Genomic DNA, 20188 nt, shown 5'->3' with positions numbered 1-20188 from the left:
AAAAAAAAAAAAAAAAAAAAAAAAAAAAAAAAAAAACCCTAAATATTAACTACCATGGGACCTAGCAACTGCATTCCTGGGTATTTATCCCCAGATAATGCAGACTTATTTTCATACAAATCCTCTACAAGAATGGTTATGGTAGCATTATTCATGATGGCTAAGAACAGGATACAACCCAAGTATCCTTCAACAGTTGAGTTAAACAAACTTTGGTAAATTCATATGATGAAATACTACTCAGCAACAAAAAGAAATAAGCTATTGACACATGCAACAACCGAGATGAATCTCCAGAGAATTAAGCTGAGTGAAAAACTAATCTTAAAAGATTATAGAATGTATTACTTCATTCATATAAAATTCTCTAATTGATAACATTATAGAAATGGAGAACAGATTAATGGTTGCCAGTGGTTAAGGAGGTATTGGTAGTAGAGAGAAATGGCTCTCAAAGAGTATTAGGAGAGATCCTTGTGGGGATGGAAACGTTCGATATCTTGACTGTATCAATGCCAATGTCTTGGTTGTGATATTGTACTTTAGTTTTGCAAGATACCATGGGGGAGAAACAGAGTAAGGGTTAAATGGGATCTATCTGTATTAGTTTTTTATAACTGCATATGCATCTACAATTACTTCAAAATAAAAAGTTTAATTAAAAAAATAATATGTATACCTGATTAAGCATATTTAAGCAGTATGAAAGAATAAGCAATGGAGAAAAAAGTCTCTCCTCTGCTGTATGCACCCTTACCGTGGGCCCTTCCTTAGAAACAACTGTTTTTAGTTTTCTTTGTAGCTCCTTCAACAGACATGAGATGCATGTATTTGCATTAATATATGTATTTTCTAAAAAACAAAAACTAAATAACACTCTGTAGTGTTTCTCTTCATTTTGAGCTTCTTAATTTGTCCTAGAACTCTATGTAGGTACACACAGATTTAGCAAATTCTTCTCAGACAGATAATGCACTAGTTTCATAATTAATCTATCAAATTAGCTTATGAAGGGGATTTTAATTGCCTCAAATCTTTGGCTGTTATGAACAATGATGAAGAAGAGTCCTTATATGGGTGTGTTTTTGATCTCATATGGAAGTTTGTTTGTAGGTCAAATTCCTAGAAGTAGAATTCTGAGTCAAAATTATGGGCATTTTACATATGATAGATATTATCAGATTCCACCAAAGAAGTTAAACGTTTACATTTTCACAAGCAGTGCAAAAGAGTACCTGTTTCTTTTTTTTTCTTTTTTTTTTTTTTTTTGAGATGGAGTTTCGCTCTTGTTACCCAGGCTGGAGTGCAATGGCGCGATCTCGGCTCACCGCAACCTCTGCCTCCTGGGTTCAGGCAATTCTCCTGCCTCAGCCTCCTGAGTAGCTGGGATTACAGGCACGCGCCACCATGCCCAGCTAATGTTTTGTATTTTTAGTAGAAATGGGGTTTCACCATGTTGACCAGGATGGTCTCGATCTCTTGACCTCGTGATCCACCCTCCTCGGCCTCCCAAAGGGCTGGGATTACAGGCTTGAGCCACCGCGCCCGGCCACTCTTAGCAAAAGTGTATTCTCCAACTTTTTGATTTTTACGAACCTCATTGATGAAAATTTTTCACCTTTTCATTTGCATTTCTATAATTATGATTGAAGTTGGTCATTTTGTCATATGTCTAAAAGTGAATAGGTTTATTTTCAAACTAAGATTAAATCACAAAATTTTTTCCATGTATAAGGATTTGGGATATGTATTTTTTTTAACTGCATGACCTTCTTTTACCAATTAAAAAAAAAAAATGTTAGCTGGGCGCAGTGGCTCACGCCTATAATCCAGTACGTTGGGAGGCTGAAGTGGGTGGATCACCTGAGGTCGGGAATTCAAGACCAGCCTGACCAACATGAAGAAGCCCCACCTCTACTAAGGGCACAAAATAGCCGAGTGTGGTGGCACATGCCTGTAATGCCAGCTACTTGGGAGGCTGAGGCAGGAGAATAGCATGAACCTGGGAGGTGAAGATTGCAGTGAGCCGAGATCACACCGCTGCACTTTAGCCTGGTCAACGAGAGTGAAGCTCTGTCTCAAAAAAAAAAAAAGTTTTCTGTTATTTTATTTTATTTTATTTATTTTTTTTTTTGAGATGGAGTTTCGCTCTTGTTACCCAGGCTGGAGTGCAATGGCGCGATCTCGGCTCACCGCAACCTCTGCCTCCTGGGTTCAGGCAATTCTCCTGTCTCAGCCTCCTGAGAAGCTGGGATTACAGGCACACGCCACCATGCCCAGCTGAATTTTTGTATTTTTAGTAGAGACGGGGTTTCACCATGTTGACCAGGATGGTCTCGATCTCTTGACCTCGTGATCCACCTGCCTCGGCCTCCCAAAGTGCTGGGATTAAAGGCGTGAGCCACCGCGCCCGGCCCAGTTTTCTGTTATTTTAAAGTTAGGAGTCTATAGATATGTTCTTTAACTTACTATTTTTAATTTTCATTTTTGTTCTTTTGGATTTAAACAGATGTTTAGGTTTTGAGTATAGAATTTATGTAAATAATCTGACATTATGTTTGACTTGTGGGTGTTTACCTGAGTTTCTGTATTGATGCAAGTGCAAAGTTAGGTATGACAAGAAGTTGATTTACTTTAGGGCAGGTTCATAGCCCCAGAGCACATATTGAATCATGGTAAAATTTGTAAATAAGTGAACATTCTTTTTGGTACTAGCTGCCTCAGCATTCCCTCTCTGGACACTTTCTGCATTATGTCTTCTTGAATGGAAAATGAACTGATAATGCATCCTGGTCTTACAGCTAATAAACACTCAGTTATTTACTATGTGCAGCCAAAGTCCTGAGCAGAATCTTCTGAGGTGATACAACTATGTCCATATTTTAGATGCAGAAAGTAAAACATAATTTTGTCAAAATCACACAGTAAGTAGTAGAGTCAGAATTTCAGTGAAGGCGATCTGAGTCTAGAGCCCTTGCTGTTGACCCCTGTGCGTACTACTTCTTACTATTCTGGTAGTTCCCAATTGTGTGTCAAGACACCCCAGGGGTACCATGGGATAGTTTAAGTTTTTATAGGAAACACAACGTTGTCTTCTGGATGCGCTACAGACTACTGGCCCAAGGTGGCTTAACATTTCAACATTAGATCACACTCTGTTTCTTTCAATGAACGTTTTTGCAAAACTGGGTTTTTAGCAGTGCTGTGATAAAAAGCCAGAGTCACACAAAAACCAATATAAAACAGGAAATGAAGGTGATAGTGTTGTATTGGACCGAGCGTAGAAAGTTAGCACCAAGACAAAAGTATGCCAGATTACAGGGTCATTTATTATGCCGGCGACCACAGAAGACTCACGTCTCTCCAACCTGTGGCGTCAAAAGGAGGGTGCCAAGACTTTTTATACCCGAAAAACCACCTTGGGAGTGGGGGTGAAGAGTGGGGATGGGGATGAAAAGGTTTCGGACATTCCAAGGGCTAGGGGATTCTGTGATTCACCTCCTGGGCAGAGACAAGGGCGGGGGTCTCTGGACATTCCAAGGTCTAGGGGACTTTTGTCATTCTGTTTGTTACCTCAGTGGTTTACAGAAGTCAAGATATACATTTGTTTACACATTGTCTGGGTGGTGATAGAAGTCACAGATTTTAGCAGTTACTGATAAGAAAAGGTAAGCAGCTTTACATAGTTTTGCAGAACAAACTACCAGTTCTATTTACAGCGGCCAAGAACAGTAGTTATTGTGAGGAGAATGGGGCAGCCATTTCAACTTATTTAAAAACAGTTTTGCATTTTATAAAAATAGCGTTGCTCAGGTTCTGGCTCCAGGCGAGCACAATATCACAATAGTTTCTAATTCCAACGTTTGAGAAGTTGTGCACTGCCCAACAGGTACATATATCCCATTAGTAAATAATTGTGGTTGTAAAAAATGATGTAAAATGCAATTTTTTTCTTTCAATTTACCTGTATACGTTCTTCAAATGGTTACTAAATTGTTAGGAAATAAATAGTTATTAAGTTGTTCAGACCTAACTACTTCATATGTAGGTTTGTTAGGTGTTCCTTTTGTCCTAAGGATGCTATGAAAATATTTCTCAGATTCTAGGCCTGCCATGAACTGAGAAAGTTTGGGAACTTCTGCAAGCGCATCAGCTGGTGTTAACTTTTTTTTTTTTTTTTTTTGAGACAGAGTCTTGCTTTGTCATTCAGGCTGGAGTGCAATGGCACCATCTCAGCTCACTGACACTTCCACCTCCGAGGTTCAGGTGATTCTTCTGCCTCAGCCTCCTGAGGAACTAAGATTACAGGCACTTGCCACTATGCCAGCAAATTTTTGTATTTTTAGCAGAGATTGGGTTTCACCATGTTGGCCAGGCTGGTCTTGAGCTCCTGACCTCAAGTGATCCACTTGCCTCGGCCTCCCAGAGTGTTGGGATTACTGGTGTGGGCCACAGCTCGACCTGGTGTAAACATCTGAATGATGAGGTTCATAAATTTGGAAAGGAGAACTTTATTTCTCATATAGGGTTACAGCCTGCAAGGTGGCCATTCTGACAGGCTGGGAAGCATAGCCTCTAGTCAGAAGCCAGAAACAGACACTTCAAAGGAGGGGGAAAAAGGAAACAGGAATTTATGCTGAATGAGGAGGCCAAATGTACATATTTACATGCATTTTGTAAAAAGAGAAAAGTGTGCATGTTATCAGGAAGGAATGCTGGTCAGTTGTTTTGTTGAAACCACAAAAGTGGGTGGGAGCAGCCAAGATTAGCTGTGGAGTCTTTTGAAAAGGTTGATTTCTGTTTAGCCCTTAGGGAAAAAAGTCTAATGGCAGTTAACAAGGGAAGGAGTGTAATGGGGTGTGGTTGATCTCCCATACTGTTCTGGCTGAGAACTCAGTTTTCAAGGTTACTCTGGGTTTCCTCTTGGCCATGAGGGGGTTCCTTCATTTGATTTGGGGGGGATTCAGTTTTTTTTTATTTTTTATTTCTCACTAGTATGGAGAAAATAATGTAGAATTCTTTTGGCACAAGATAGGAAATCAGTAATTCATATAGCTCTTATTGTTGTCACACCAACGCTGTTGTTAAGTATTTCATAGTAATTCTCACATAAGTATTTCATTTGAATTGAATGTGGAAAGGATAACCAAAGGGAGTAACCTACAGGCATGCATTTCAATAGGTCTAAAGCGTGATGGCTTATGATGCTTTTACGTCACAGTAACCATCACAGAAGACTTCTGTGACCAAATGTGTGGGGGTTTTACCCCACACACCAAGCAAGCAATCACTTCTGCAGCAGACACTGGCTGGTGCAGAATTAGTGTTCTCCAATTCAGTTCTGATGTTGTCTATTTAGAAGTAGCATCAGATCCCACAGGTGAGGGCTCAGTCCGCAAGACTGTCCCCCACCTTGAGATACCAGACACAAGTCCTGGCCTCCAGAACTTCTAACCAACTGGCTTCAAGTTGGGGTTCCCATGATCTCCTCTTTGGGTTTGATTGGTCTGCTGGAGCAGCTCACAGAACCCTGGCAAACACTTATGTTTACGTGTTTATCATAAAGGATATTACAAAGAATACAGATGAAGAAATATGTAGGGCGGGTATGAGGCAGAGGCATGGAGCTTTCATGCCCTCCCTACGTGCTCCCTCATCCAGGAACCTCCAAATGTTCAGCTGTGTGGAAGCTCTCCAAACCAAGTCCTATTGGATTTTTATGGAAGCTTCATTTTGTAGGCATGATTGATTAAAACACTGGGCATTGGTGGTCAACTTAAGCTTCAGTCCCTCCATCCTCCCCAAAGGTGTTTGTGTGGGCAGGGGGAATTTGAAAGTCCCAATCCTGTAATCACGCCTTGGTCTTTCTGGTGACCAGCCCCCATCCTGAAGCTAACTGGGGCTGTCATCAATCAGCATACACGAAGACATCACTTTGGAGATTCTAACGATTTTAGATACATGCCAGGAAACAGGGTTGAAGACCAAATACATGCTTGACAGTATCACACCTGATGACCTAGGTAAAAGGTATTCTGAATTATATCTGGGATCTGATAAAAATCATACCTATCTCTTAGGTTTGCTGTGAGGGTTAAGTGAATCTAAAGAACAGTGCCTGGAACATAATCAATGAATGTTAGATATTATTAATATTTTTATCTCGTATTCTCATTATCATCATCATTTCCACCAATGTCTCTGAAAGATACATGTTTCACTAGCACATCAGAATCATTAGCCCATCATAAAACATGGACAAAATTGTTTGCTGGTTAGTTTTTAAGACTAATAATCTGAGGTGCCACTGAACCTTCATCCAGTGCTTTTTTAGGCCCACCTTTGATTGGCTTGAACCCAATTTGAGGGATTTCCTTTGTGAACTCTTTGAACCAGGATTTTACAGAAGACTGATCTGATAAACATTTTCTGAGGTCTCTTTAGACCCCAGTTCTGCATCTATTTGGAACAGCCTAGGGAAAGTTTGGGAACAAATTGAAATTTTCTTCATTTATCTGATAGATAGAAGTTTCACTTTTCTCACCTGTCTTGGTATTCATGACAAGACGTGTATTTTTTATACTTTTTGGCATAAGGTTAATATGCCTAGCTCATAAAATCTGTTACTGGGGCAATCACCTCTTAATAGCACTTGAAAAATGTCACTTTGTGTTATTAAGATATTTGTATCTTTAACATCTTTATGTGTATCTTTAATATCTGTTATTTTAAATTTTCATATGTAAACCAAAAAGCATCTGAGACAGGTCTCAATTTAGAAGTTTATTTTGCCAACGCTACAAATCATGACCTGTGATACAGCCTCAAGAGGTCCAGAGAACATGTGCCCGATATGGTTGGTTTACAGCTTGATTTTATACAATTTTAGGGGGACAGAAGTTATAGGCAGACATCAATCAATACATGTAAGGTATACATTGTTTGGTTCAGAAATGTGGGACAACTTAAAATGAGGACTTCCAGATCATAGGTGGATTCAAAGATTTTCTGATTGGCAGTTTGTTTAAGGAATTAAATTATTTGAAGACCTGGAATCAATAGAAAGGAATACATGGGTTAAGATAAGGGGTTGTAAAGACCAAGATTCTTACTATGCAGATGAAGCCTCCACATAGCAGGCTTCAGAGAGAATAGATGGTTTCTTATCAGGCTTAAAAAGGTGCCAGACTCTTAGTTAATCTCTCCGGGATCAAGAAAAGACCTGGAAAGGGAAAGAGTTTTGCTATAGACTGTAGATTTTCCCCACGAGAGACAGCTTTGCAGGGCCATTAAAAACTATGTCGAAGAAATATATTTTGGGGCAAAATACTTCAGTTTCATTCAGGGTCTGCTGTCATGTGATGCTATACTAGAGTCAGTTTGGAATTTGGTATCCCATTGCTACAAAGAGTCTGTTTTGTCAATCTTTAACTCCCTGTTTTAATGTTAATGTTGGTTAGTTGTGCCTGAATTTTAAAGGGAAGAGGATATAATGAGGCATGTCTGACTCGCCCCCCTTCTCATCATTTATACGTGGTATTCATCCAAAGGCCAGACAGGGTGGATGTTATTTGCATTTAATGGATGAAGAAATTGAGATCAGACAGATACATGACTCATCCAGGATTATGAAGCCAGGTTATGACAGATCCTTGGCTAGAAGCACAAAGCTTATTTCCAGTTCAGTGCTGTTTTTATTAACCTCTCTGCCTCATACCCTAAAATGGGGATCAAAACATGGGATTGCTTAGTACTTCTGGGGTCAATTCTAGGTCCCATCTTTGGATCTTGGGGAAATAATTTAATCTCTCTGAGTGTTTCTTCCTTCATTTGTGAAATTAGATAGTAATAGCACTATAGTTTTCCAGTGGGTTAGTTATAATTAGTATTGGAAGCAAGATTCAAATCAATTATCTGGTTCCAGAGTCTGTGCTCTTAACTACTAGCCAGTCTAACTCTTCTCATCATAAAAGGATAAAGTAAAACCTTTAAGAATATAAGGGATGTAGAATGGGTTGTAGCAACATAGCTGATTCCCAATTCTAACTGCATCTTCTAAAGTGACTCAGAGCTTCAGAGCTCAGGAGAATGGGGTTAAGCTAAGGGCTCACTGATTCCATGAACTGTATAGTTATTCAAAATGTAGATGCCAAGTTGGGAAAAAGGCTGAGACTTTTAGAAATGTCTTTGTTCTAAACTGTTTTTTAAAGAGTGTCAGAAAATTTTATTTTTTCTTACAGCACTGGGAGGTGTTCAGAAAAGTTACAGAAGTTTTCATTTTAGTCCCTGCACTTCTTGGTCTCAAAGGGAACTTGGAAATGACATTGGCATCCAGATTATCCACTGCAGTAAGTTTTTTCCTACCTCAAATTATGTGCATTACCTATACCATTTCTCTCTGTTAAGGGGAATTTGTATTAGGAAAAGATTTCTTTCTCTGATACTCTTCTGTACTTCAGCGCTATGCTAAGTAGTTGTGCCAGATATCATACTCTGAAAGATTGTCTCATCTGATAATTATTGGCTCTCCTTTATCCCAAGAAGTAGTTACTTGCCTTCTTTGATGCCAGGACATTCTGGCATTTATCATCAATGCTTAAGACATGGGGTAAATCAGATATAGAGATTCTTTATGGCTCAATGGTTGATTGATTGGTGTTTAAACTTTTTGCAGTTGTAGAAGTAATACATGCTTATTATAAAAACTAAAGAAAAGGGAAAAAATATAAAGAAGAAACTCTAAAGCTACCCCTAATTATCTACTTAGATATAACCACTATTAATATTTTAGTACAGATCCTTTTATACCTGCATATCTATACTTATATATAGTTAGGTATTTCATAATGTAAATACATACTGTGTATTCTAAAAAAGAACTAGACTTCTATATATTCTTTTTTATACTCTGTGATCTCCATTTAAAAATACATCATGATCATTTTTCCATATCAGTAATTGTGTCATTATTGACTATGTACTTTTCTGTTGTATAGCTCTACTAGTTTCCTTCGTCATCTATTATTGGATGTATAAGCTCCTTCTAACATTATTCTATTATAAACAATGGGATGAATATTCTTATACATACATTTTTTCATTCTTCTTTTTTTAGGGTCAATTCCAGGTTTGTAATTACTATTCAGAAAAAAATATGTACTTTTAAGTCTTTAGCTACATATTGCAAAATTGTCACTCAAAAAGGGTAAACATTTTTAAAAATACTGCCACTAGCAGAGTTCTGAGTTACTTTTAGAAGCTCAAAAGGACATTGTCATCTTATAATAATATTATTTTGGGGTTTGCCTTTGTGGAACCAAGTTATGGTTAAAACTACATAAGCTAGTGAGGTTCACTTCAAGGAGCTGTCTGCCTACGAAATGTTAGCCAAAAATTAACTTAGTCAGCAGATAATATTACTAATTGAAATACTTTTAGTATGTAAAGTTTGTTTTCCTTTAAAGAAGTTAGAGCAAGATAGTGTTAATCCATCTATCAATTAGGAAAAAAATTTTATGTATCTAAAGGTAATCAAGAAGTGGGAGCTGAACAATTATGCTGTTGATGGGAGGACTCTCCACCCTCTGTCCAACTTCTCCTCTCCCCCTTTTCCACCCAGGCAACTGTGAGTTTCCTAAAGTTTCTTGAGTAAAGCAGATGCTTGGAAAGGAAATACATAAAATAATTTTGTATTAACATTACTAGTTTGCTTAATCTTTTTGTTGTTTGAGACAGAGTCTTGTTGTTGCCCAGGCTGGAGTGCAGTGGTGTGATCTCAGCTCACTACAGCCTCTGCCTCCCGGGTACAAGCGATTCTCCTGCCTCAGCCTCCAGAGTAGCTGGGATTATAGGCATGCACCACCATTCCTAGCTAATTTTTGTATTTTTGGTAGAGATGAGGTTTTGCCATGTTGGCCAGGCTTGTCTCAAACTCCTGACCTCAGGTGATCTGCCTGCCTTGGGCTCCCAAAGTGCTGGGATTACAGGTGTGAGCCACTGTGGCTGACCTGGTTTAATTAAGGGAAAATGGTTCATGTGCCCTATGGAACTTTGTAAACTCCTTCCTTATGTAGCTTATAAAAGGTCATATATTTCATTTATTCATGACCTAAGAGTAGGAAAAAAAAATAAAAGCTCATATAACCATATCTGCAGAGGACAATAATGAAATATCTGGTATTAGTGAGCTCTTATTATATACCAGCTCCTGTGCTAACTGCTTTCCAGGTATATCTGATACCAACTCCATGGAATAAGCACTATTCTGCTTTACAGAGGTAGAATTGAGGCTTAGAACAGTTGAGTAACTTTCCTGAGGACACACAGCTCTACATATAGTGGAATAAGTCACATTCCAGAACATTCCTTTTACCTGCATAGGATAACTCTGTCAGAGTTTATAAAACCAATAAAAATAACAGCAGTAACAAAAACCTAATAGCTTTCTCATATACCTTATAAGAATGATCTGCTAAGGTCTTGGTCTTAGCACCAATACATAATATTTTTGGTGCTTAATATTTAAAGTGTTTAAACATTATTTAAAAAAATATTATTTACAGATCTAATGCTTTTTCATGTAGTTAGCTGGTAAACTATAGATGACGTCTGGGGGTATCAGCCAGCCACTTAGGTAGGGCCAAACTCATAGAGTAGAATTACATTGGTAAATTCACTTTAGTCTATAGGATGTAGTCATTATAATTACTGAATATTAAAAGGACTGAAAAATAATAGGAGCTCGTTGGGCTGGAGCAGAAAAGTATACAATGAACCTGGAACATCTTGTGGTGCCAGAAAGTAAAGAAAAGAAGGGCTAAAAAGGAAAAAAAAAAATGGGGACATGACAAAAGGATAGAGAGTGACATATTGGCCAGATCTGGGAAAATTGGAGCCATACAACAAATAATGACAGTAGCAGATTATATGTAACCCATGGAATAAAATAAGAATCCATTAGTCTATGCATGAATAACAAGGCAGGCAAGGTCTCTGCTGTGATGGAATTTGCATAAATTTGGATATCAGTAAGGGAAGTGAAGAAAGTCAAACAGTGTAATGTGATGACTGATGATTCCTGAGGGCTATATCTTTTTTATTTTATTTTATTTTTTTTTTTGGAGACAGAGTTTCGCTCTTCTTACCCAGGCTGGTGTGCAATGGCATAATCTCGGCTCACCGCAACCTCCACCTCCTGGGTTCAAGCAATTCTCCTGCCTCAGCCTCCTGAGTAGCTGGGATTACAGGCACGCGCCACCATGCCCAGCTAATTTTTTGTAGTTTTAGTAGAGACCGGGTTTCACCATGTTGACCAGGATGGTCTCGATCTCTTGACCTCGTGATCCACCCGCCTCGGCCTCCTAAAGTGCTGGGATTACAAGCGTGAGCCACCACGCCCGGCCCCTGAGGGCTATATCATACAATGTGGTCAGGGAAGACTTCTCTGAGGAGGTGATGTGTAAGCTGGAAACTGAATAATAAATGTGAGTCAGCCATATCAGAATCTGAGAAAAGATGAATCCAGGTTACTATTGTATTTAATAAATGTAACAATGTTAAATATTTATAAGCATTCTAGACAGGTCTACTTTAACAGCTGGACTTGGGGTAGCAATACAAATGGAGACCTATATAACATATGTCGACATAGTTTAAAATTATACAACAAACTTACACACTTGAAACAATTTTTCTTTCTACCTTGACAAATATGTTCTTAGGAAGACATGGAAGTCCAAGATCAGATTTAGAATTTTTTAACTTCTTGGGTTCTGTTTTGGAACATGGTATTGTGGAGAGAGCCATCGCCTGGTCTGAGGCCTGCCCCAATTCCTCTTCCACCCTTGGCAATATGTACTGCACTTTGAAAGACCTCACACATGCACCAGCCCCACATCCAAGCTCCGTCTACACCTCCAACAAACACCCAGTCCTTGGCTCTCCTGAGTTTGGTTGGTAACTAATGGTGGCATGGTCTGCCTTCAGGAACACTAACACTTGATACCTTGGTCTCAGGTATCTGGAGCATATGGTCTAAGATTTACATTTGTTCCTGTATCCCAGTATTTCCTTATATAATGGTGACATTTGGTGTCAGCTGAATGTTGATTTCAGCACTTGACCATTTGGCATCCAGCTGCAATGTGTGTCAGGTATATCTCTAGCTTTTATATTTAAGAAGAAAAAATAAAAAAACTTTTATGTAGTCTTACCGCAATTTTGAGAATTAGTGAAAGTATATGCTTGCGTTTCATCTTTTTCTAGTTGCATTATCTTATAAGAACTGGTGGATTACCTAGGTAGATAGAATGCAATCCAAGAGGCTTTTTGGCAGGAGAAGAGAATGAAGAGGTCTTGTGAAATCAAAGTGGCAACATTTAAAGAAGAAATTATTTGGAATGAGAGTTAAAAGGTGGCTTTAGTTTCATTTGTTGGAAAATGAACTTTGCTCTGATAAATATAGTTAAGCATACAAGAATTTAAGCAACTTGATAACTTTGCCAGGAAAAGTGAAGTTTTGGCCAGCTTGCCTCAAAGAAAATATTTCAAAAGCATTGTTCTTGAGCATTATCCAGAATTTGTTTAAATTCAAACATAGATTTAAAATGGCAGTCTGTTTTGAAATAGACCCTGCTATAGGGAATCCGGTTAAAAAACAATATGCTACAAATGAAATTTGCTGTTTAATTTGATCATGTACTACCATTAAACCTGAATGAAAGTGAATTTTTTTTTTTTTTTTAAGGAAGATGCCAGTTTTATTTAAACACAAAATGTGCACATAAGCTGCCTACTCATTTTCTTCACTGTGCAGCCTGGCATTGGGGTTGGTGACTCTGATGGCCAGCTGGGGCAGCTCTTTCCACAATGGCTTTGCAGTTCTTGAAGGAAACATTGTGAGCGATCTCAGCACAGTAAGATTTGTTGCACATCAGCAGCACTTCCAGCTCCTTGACATTGTGGACCAGGAACTTCCGGAAGCCACTGGGCAGCATGTGCTTTGTTTTCTTGTTGCTCCCATAACCAATGTTAGGCATCAAGATCTGGCCCTTGAACCTTCTACGAACCCTGTTGTCAATACCTCTGGGTTTCCGCCAGTTATGCTTAATTTTGACATATCGGTCTGACTTGTGCCGGATGAACTTCTTGGTTCTCTTTTTAACGATCTTGGGTTTCACAAGGGGTCTAAGGGCGGCCATGATGCCAAGGAGGATATTGCTGCTACCCCGAAAGTGAATTTAATTTCATTAGTTTATTTGTTGTGGTGTCTGTATTTTACACTGGGTATCTTTCTCAAATGTCTCGTTATTTATCTGTCCATATTTAAGTGGAGGAGTCTCCAGAGTTGATTAGAAGCTCAGCACATGGGAGAAGCTTGCCTTCTATGGTCTCTACTCTACTGCAGGGTGATCTAACTGAGCCTTTCTTTGGAGAGGTAGGGGTAGACCTGCCAGCTTCCGTAGGTTAAGAACTGTGCTACTGATAAGAAGATAGGTCAGTCAAGGAAATAAGAAAATGAAGCATTGTGACTATTTGGGATAGGAATATCCCAGGCAATGCTAAGGGCCAGAGGCAGAACTGTTGTTGATATGTTAGATCAGTAGTTCTCAAAGTGCGCCCTTCTGATCAGCAGCATCAGCAATTTGTTAGAAATACAAAATCTCAGCTTCACTCCAAAACTACTAAATCAGAAGCTCCAGTGGTGTGGCTCAGCAATCTGAATTTTAATGCACTCTTCAGATGATTCTGATATCTATTGAGGTTTGAAAGCCACTGTGTTAGATAAAGAGCATGGAGGGCAGTACGGCTGGGACCAGTGAGCAAGGGGGTACAATTTTAGGGGATGAGCCAGAGGCCAGATTGTATATGATTTGCCTACTTTGTGAGATAAGAAACTAATGGAAGGTTTTAAACAGAGGAGTTCATGTGATCTGATAGATATTTTTAAACATTATTTTGACTACCGTGTTAAGATATGGGTATAGCGGGCCAAGGACTGAAGCAGGGAGACCAATTGGGAGTCTGTTGCAATAATAGATTAGAGATGATATTCAAGATGTTAACAGCAGATGCGATGAGAGGTAGCTGGAGTCTAGAATTAATTTTCAGAGAGAATCCACAGAATTTGTTGATGGATCAACTGAAATTAAACACTAGGATCCATCACTAAAAATTCTTTCTGGATCTGAGAAGGGTAAAAGCAAACAAATTGGTAGATGGGAAAGTAGCAACTTGTGGCGCCAAGTTATGGTAACATGGTATATTCTTCTAGTTTACGGTGTTTTTTTTTTTAGAAACAAGTTTTCTCCATGTTGGTCAGGCTGGTCTCAAACTCCTGACCTCAGGTGATCTGCCCACCTCAGGCCTCCCAAAGTGCTGGGATTACAGGCGTGAACCACCACACCAGGCCAGTTTACAGTGTTTTAATTGCTTAGAGAACTAGATCTTAAGTTTGCTGGGTAGAGAACTACAGTTCTTACAGAATGCTAGAGAAGTGTTGTTGGATGTACTCCAATTCTGATACTCTATGGGCTGTTAAGAAACTCTAGGTTGGCCGGGCGCGGTGGCTCAAGTCTGTAATCCCAACACTTTGGGAGGCTGAGGCGGGTGGATCACGAGGTCAAGAGCTTGAGACCATCCTGGTCAACACGGTGAAACCCCGTCTCTACTAAAAATACAAAAAATTAGCTGGGCATGGTGGCGCGTGCCTGTAATCCCAGCTACTCAGGAGGCTGAGGCAGGAGAATTGCCTGAACCCAGGAGGCAGAGGTTGCGGTGAGCCGAGATCGCGCCATTGCACTGCAGCTTGGGTAACAAGAGCGAAACTCCGTCCCCCCCCAAAAAAAAAAAAAGAAACTCTAGGTTAATGACTTCTTAATGGCAAAATCCCCAAAGCCTCATCTTCTCTGGACTCTTCACTGATTATTTTCTGGTTGAAAACTTTATAGCCCTTGGCTTTGAGACCCCACTGCCTTCTCGTTCTCCCACCTCTTTCACTGCTGCTTGTTAGTGTACATCTTTCATTTATTTTTCTTTGCTCATCCTCTAAATCTGAGGTTTTCTTGAAATTTTAGTACCTTGCTCTGCATGTTCTTCCTCAGTAATTTCATGTAGTCCAGCACTGCTTTCACGTTGCTCTTTATAGATCCATATCTCCAGACTTCCCTGACCTTGAGAGCTGAATTTTCAGTGCCTGTTGGATACCACTCAATACATTCTAAACTACACTCAATTAGTTTCTCTTATTTCCAGCCATATTATTTTTCTGTATTTCCTATCAGTTTATTAATATAACCAATCACCTTGTCCCTCTTCACTCTCTATCCAGTTACTGTCTAGTCTATGAGTTCTGCCTATGAAATTCCTCTTCCTTTTTCCTTATGCCGCACCTGTCACCACCTTAATTTATTTGCCTGTTGTCTGTAATTGGGACTACTGAAGCAGATTTCTAACTGTACTCAGTGGTTCCAGGGAGAAGGGTGAATGAGTGTAATTTTTTTTTCCTGCCCCTCCTCTTCCCCTGAGTGTAATTATTTTTTAATTTAAAGCAATCACTATTTGAAAGCTGTTTTTTTTTTAATGTGCAAAACCAATAATGCTTTTAAGCATTTTTACAGTTTATTATGTAGTATTTGTTTTTACTTATAAAACTACGAGAAAAAATAATTATGGTTGTAGAAGGCCAATCAATGGTTACTTTAATCTTTCTTGCTCCATTCAAGGGTCCTTTCTCATTTTTATGATTATCTGAAGGAGAATCAGGATAAATGAGCTTATAAGATTATAAGGAAGGCCTTTGGTAAGTATAAAGATAGAGAATTTAAAACATAAGATACCATAAGATATAGTCTACTCATTCAATCTGTGGAAGATCAGTTGTTTTTAAAGCTTCTTATTCTATAAAGCTAAAGACTAACTGTTCACAGATAAAAAGATATTTTAATAAAATAGGTTTCCAGCCTGAGCAATGTGGTGAAATTTCATCTCTACAAAAAATAAAAGAATTATCTAGGCATTGTGGCATGCGCCGGTAGTCTCAGCTACTTGAGGCTTGAGGCAGGAGGACTGCTTGAGCTTGGGAGGAGGAGGTTGCAGTGACAGAATGAGACCCTGTCAATCAGTCAGTCAATCAATAGGTTTCCTATTTTTACAAGGGAATTAAAAAATGATGCATCCAAATCAACTTTATCTTGCCATCTTACTTGAGTCAAAACTTGTTTCAAAAGCTATGATGATTAACTTGAATAATTTTTTTCCTGGATTTTAATCTTTTCAATAGTATATATAAAATTATAGTAGCTATTATTATAGATATATAATAGTAGTATATAATTGGAAAATGAACCAAGTACAGTAATTCCAAACATTGCTGAATTTTTCTATTGTTTGAGGTCTGAAATTTTCTGCTTCTGATGTTAGGTATAAAGGAGTCAAAAATGGTGTTCAATGCCCTGAAGAGAGTATTTAAAAAAAAAGTTTGTAAAACTATTTCCCAGGAGCAAATCACTTAACATAATTTGTCTCTAGACAAAGCTGATTTCTATTGCCTCAAACCTCTTCTCAGAGAACACTTGATTATCTAAATTATTTAGTAACACTCTACCTTTCTCATTTATTAGTGCAAAAACTTTTTTTGAGGCCAGCTGGGCGAGGTGGCTCACGCCTGTAATCCCAGCACTTTGGGAGGCCAAGGTGGGCAGATCACAAGGTCAGGAGTTTGAGATCAGCCTGGCTAATATGGTGAAACCCTGTCTCAGCTAAAAATATAAAAATTAGCTGGGTGTGGTCGTGGGTGCCTGTAGTCCCAGCTACTCGGGAGGCTGAGGCAGGAGAATTGCTTGAACCGGGGAGGTAGAGGTTGCCCTGAGCCAAGATAGCGCCACTGTATTCCAGCCTGGGTGGAGTACATTTTTTTTTTAAACCCTTATTATATGCCAAGCACTGCTGTATGTTCCAGGAGATCAGTAATAAACAAAACAGAAAATATTCCTGCCTTCATTGAGCTTACAGTCCAGTGGTGGGATATGAGAGATATGAAGAAGTTGGCAAAATCTCTTCCCCTAATAATTTTAAGTTAGATTTCCAATTCAAATTGTCAAAGTCCTAAAATAAAGTCAAATTAAAGCCCAGATAATGATATTAATAACTATGGCACAATTTAGATATAGTTACAATTTCAGTATTATTTCCTAAATTTGGCATAATTCTACATGTTCTTCTCGTACAAACTGATTGTTAGGAAAAAATGGGATTGCGTATTCCTGTTTTTCATTTTAAAGTATCTTTCTTAAGTTATAAATATCAATCCCTAGCCATAGCTTTGTGGAGCAGAACTACTTATGTATAATCAAAAACTGTTATAGTCAACTAGGTTTTTAATCGATTAGGTTTTCCTCCACATCTTTTTTTTTTTTTTTTTCTTTTTTTTGCAGCTTTATTGGCATACAATAAACTGTGCAATTTTAAAGTCTACAATTTACTGAGTTTAGATATATAGTATGTACCTGTAAAAACTACCACCATGATCAAGAAAATGAACATGTATGTCATCTCTGTACATTCAGATGATATTTGTGTGTGTATTTTTGTGTACAATGTTTTATTATAGAATATTTCAAACGTGAAAATATATAACAGTCTTTCTAATTCTAATTAATGGTAGAATGAAATGGTTGGTTGTGTGAAGCCTCCAGAGATTAACAATTATAAAATCTAGAAAACTATTTGAAGGCAATGGAAAGTGATCAGAAGCTGGTAGAAAGTAGGGTTTACCTTTAAAAGACCATGCTATAATGAGTAAGAATTGCAAAGCTTGTGATGTTTTTGCCTGAGGGAATTACCCTATCCCTGGATCTCATATGGCAGAAAACTGACAGTCTTATTAGCTCAAAGAGGAGTTCAGACCTGGCAGAGTGGCTGGAAATTAAGGGAGGAAATTCTAGAAGTGCAGAAAAGGGGAGACCCAAAATCCGAGTATAAGATCTGCTCAAATATTTGGCTAAGCACTAACATGCATATGTGTAGGAATAACCTGAATGAATCTGGCAACAAAAAAACAAAAAAAGTAGACAGAAATGTGAGAGGGGCCTACACTTGAAAAACAAATATACTGGTTAAGATTTCTGTGTTTCTTGACTGAGTGTCTTCTGTGACCTATACATAGATCTATAGTGGCAGAAAGTTGAAGTTTTAGTGGCTTGGATTATCAGATGACAGAACTCGGAGCTGACAAAGCAGATGGAAACTTATAAAGAAATCTCAGAAGCAAGAAAATTGCATAAAGAGTGAGCCCTGAAATCTGAGCATAAATTATGCCCAATTCTTTGGTCGTGTAGTTTAAACAAACTATAGTACACAACCAAAGAAACTACATAACCAAAGAATTGGGCACAATTTATGGTACAGCAGAGATCTCAAAGGGTTATACAAAAAGGCATTTATTGGTAACTGAAAGAACCAAGCAGAGAAATGAGCAGCTTCACTCTATGGGAGAGACAAAAGTCTGTAGCTTGGATCTGGGCAAGTTCACTGCCTATTAGAAGGAAAGCCCAATCATCACAAAAGCATAACAGTATCCAGAATCACTACAACATATTATCTACACTGTCTGGTTTCTACCCCAAAATCACTAGATGTGGAAAGAAACTGAAAAGTGTGATTGATATTCAAGAAAAGTATGATTAGGCCGGGCGTGGTGGCTCAAGCCTGTAATCCCAGCACTTTGGGAGGCTGAGGCGGGTGGATCACGAGGTCAAGAGATCGAGACCATCCTGGTCAACACGGTGAAACCCCGTCTCTACTAAAAATACAAAAAATTAGCTGGACATGGTGGCGCGTGCCTGTAATCCCAGCTACTCAGGAGGCTAAGGCAGGAGAATTGCCTGAACCCAGGAGGCGGAGGTTGCGGTGAGCCGAGATCGCGCCATTGCACTCCAGCCTGGGTCACATGAGTGAAACTCTGTCTCGAAAAAAAAAAAAAAAGCATGATTAATATTCAGTTAATGAAAAATGACTCTAATTGGACCCAGATATTGGACTTAATAAAGTCTTCAAAGCCATTAGTATGAATATGTTCAAAAAACTAAAGGACAATATGTTCAAATAATTAAACAAATGTTTTAATGAGTGATCAGATAGGGAGCCTTAAAAGAGAACTAGTAATTACAAAAAAGAATTAAATGGCCGGGCGTGGTGGCTCACGCCTGTAATCCCAGCACTTTGGGGGGCTGAGGCGGGTATCGGATCACAAGGTCAAGAGATCGAGACCATCCTGGTCAACATGGTGAAACCTCGTATCTACTAAAAATACAAAAAATTAGCTGGGCATGGTGGCACATGCCTGTAATCTCAGCTACTCAGGAGGCTGAGGCAGGAGAATTGCCTGAACCCAGTAGGCGGAGGTTGCAGTGAGCCAAGATTGTGCCATTGCACTCCAGCCTGGGTAATAAGAGCAAAACTTTGTTTAAAAAAAAAAAAAAAAAAAGAATTAAATGGAAATTCTCTAGTGAAGAGTGCCATTTTGCATTCCTACCATCAGGTCAACTAATCTCATAACAGTAGGCCTAGCAAAGACCTTTATACCAGCAGTGAGTGAGAGTTCCTGTTGTTCTACATCATCACCAGCATTTGGTGTCAGTGTTCTAGATTTTGTCTGTTTTAATAGGTGTGTAGTGCTATCTTGTCTTAATTTGCATTTCTCTGATGTCATAGAATGTGGAGCATCTTTTCAAATGCTTATTTGCCATTTGTATATCTTCTTTGGTGAGGTGTCTGTTAACGTCTTTGACCCACTTTTTAAATTGGATTGTTATTGTTGAGTTTTAAGAATTTTCTTTGTGTATTTTGGGTAGCAGATGACAGAGCAGATGGAAATTTATTAGATATCTCTTTTGCAAATACCTGTTTTTAAATAAAATGATTATACTGGCACTATATGTTCAGTGACAAGAATTTGAAAAATTCACTGAAGAACAAAGTAAAAAATAAAAGTTATCCATACACCTAACACTTGGAAGTAACAAGGGTAACTTTCTGGTTTTTTAAAAAAACTTACCTATTTGTTTGTACACATAGTTAAATACATGTTTATTAAGATAATACATCAGTGGAGACTTTCAGTACCATTGTTTCAAGTATTTATTCATTAAACATACTTTTTTCTTTTTTTTTTTTTTTTTTTTTTTTTTTT

At 38.5% G+C, this 20188-nt stretch overlaps 2 protein-coding genes across 2 annotated transcripts in view; one reads left to right on the top strand and one right to left on the bottom strand.

Annotated features, from left to right (window-relative positions):
- Positions 1-20188, top strand: part of SLC41A2 (solute carrier family 41 member 2) — a 150942-nt gene that overhangs the window by 32100 nt on the left and 98654 nt on the right. The window contains exon 3 of the mRNA XM_017540553.2: positions 8241-8348. Coding sequence (XP_017396042.1) covers positions 8241-8348 — 108 coding nt within the window. The remainder of the gene's footprint in view (positions 1-8240; positions 8349-20188) is intronic.
- Positions 12789-13214, bottom strand: LOC108312591 (60S ribosomal protein L32-like). Its single transcript, XM_037742897.1, has one exon. It carries the CDS (start codon positions 13197-13199, stop codon positions 12804-12806), a length of 396 nt encoding a protein of 131 aa, XP_037598825.1. The 5' UTR covers positions 13200-13214; the 3' UTR covers positions 12789-12803.

This window comes from Cebus imitator, unplaced genomic scaffold (assembly GCF_001604975.1).
Source record: "Cebus imitator isolate Cc_AM_T3 unplaced genomic scaffold, Cebus_imitator-1.0 Scaffold8, whole genome shotgun sequence".
NCBI lineage: Eukaryota > Metazoa > Chordata > Mammalia > Primates > Cebidae > Cebus > Cebus imitator.
The sequence above is the reverse complement of the archived record's forward strand: the minus strand, read 5'-3'. Positions and strand labels throughout refer to the sequence as shown.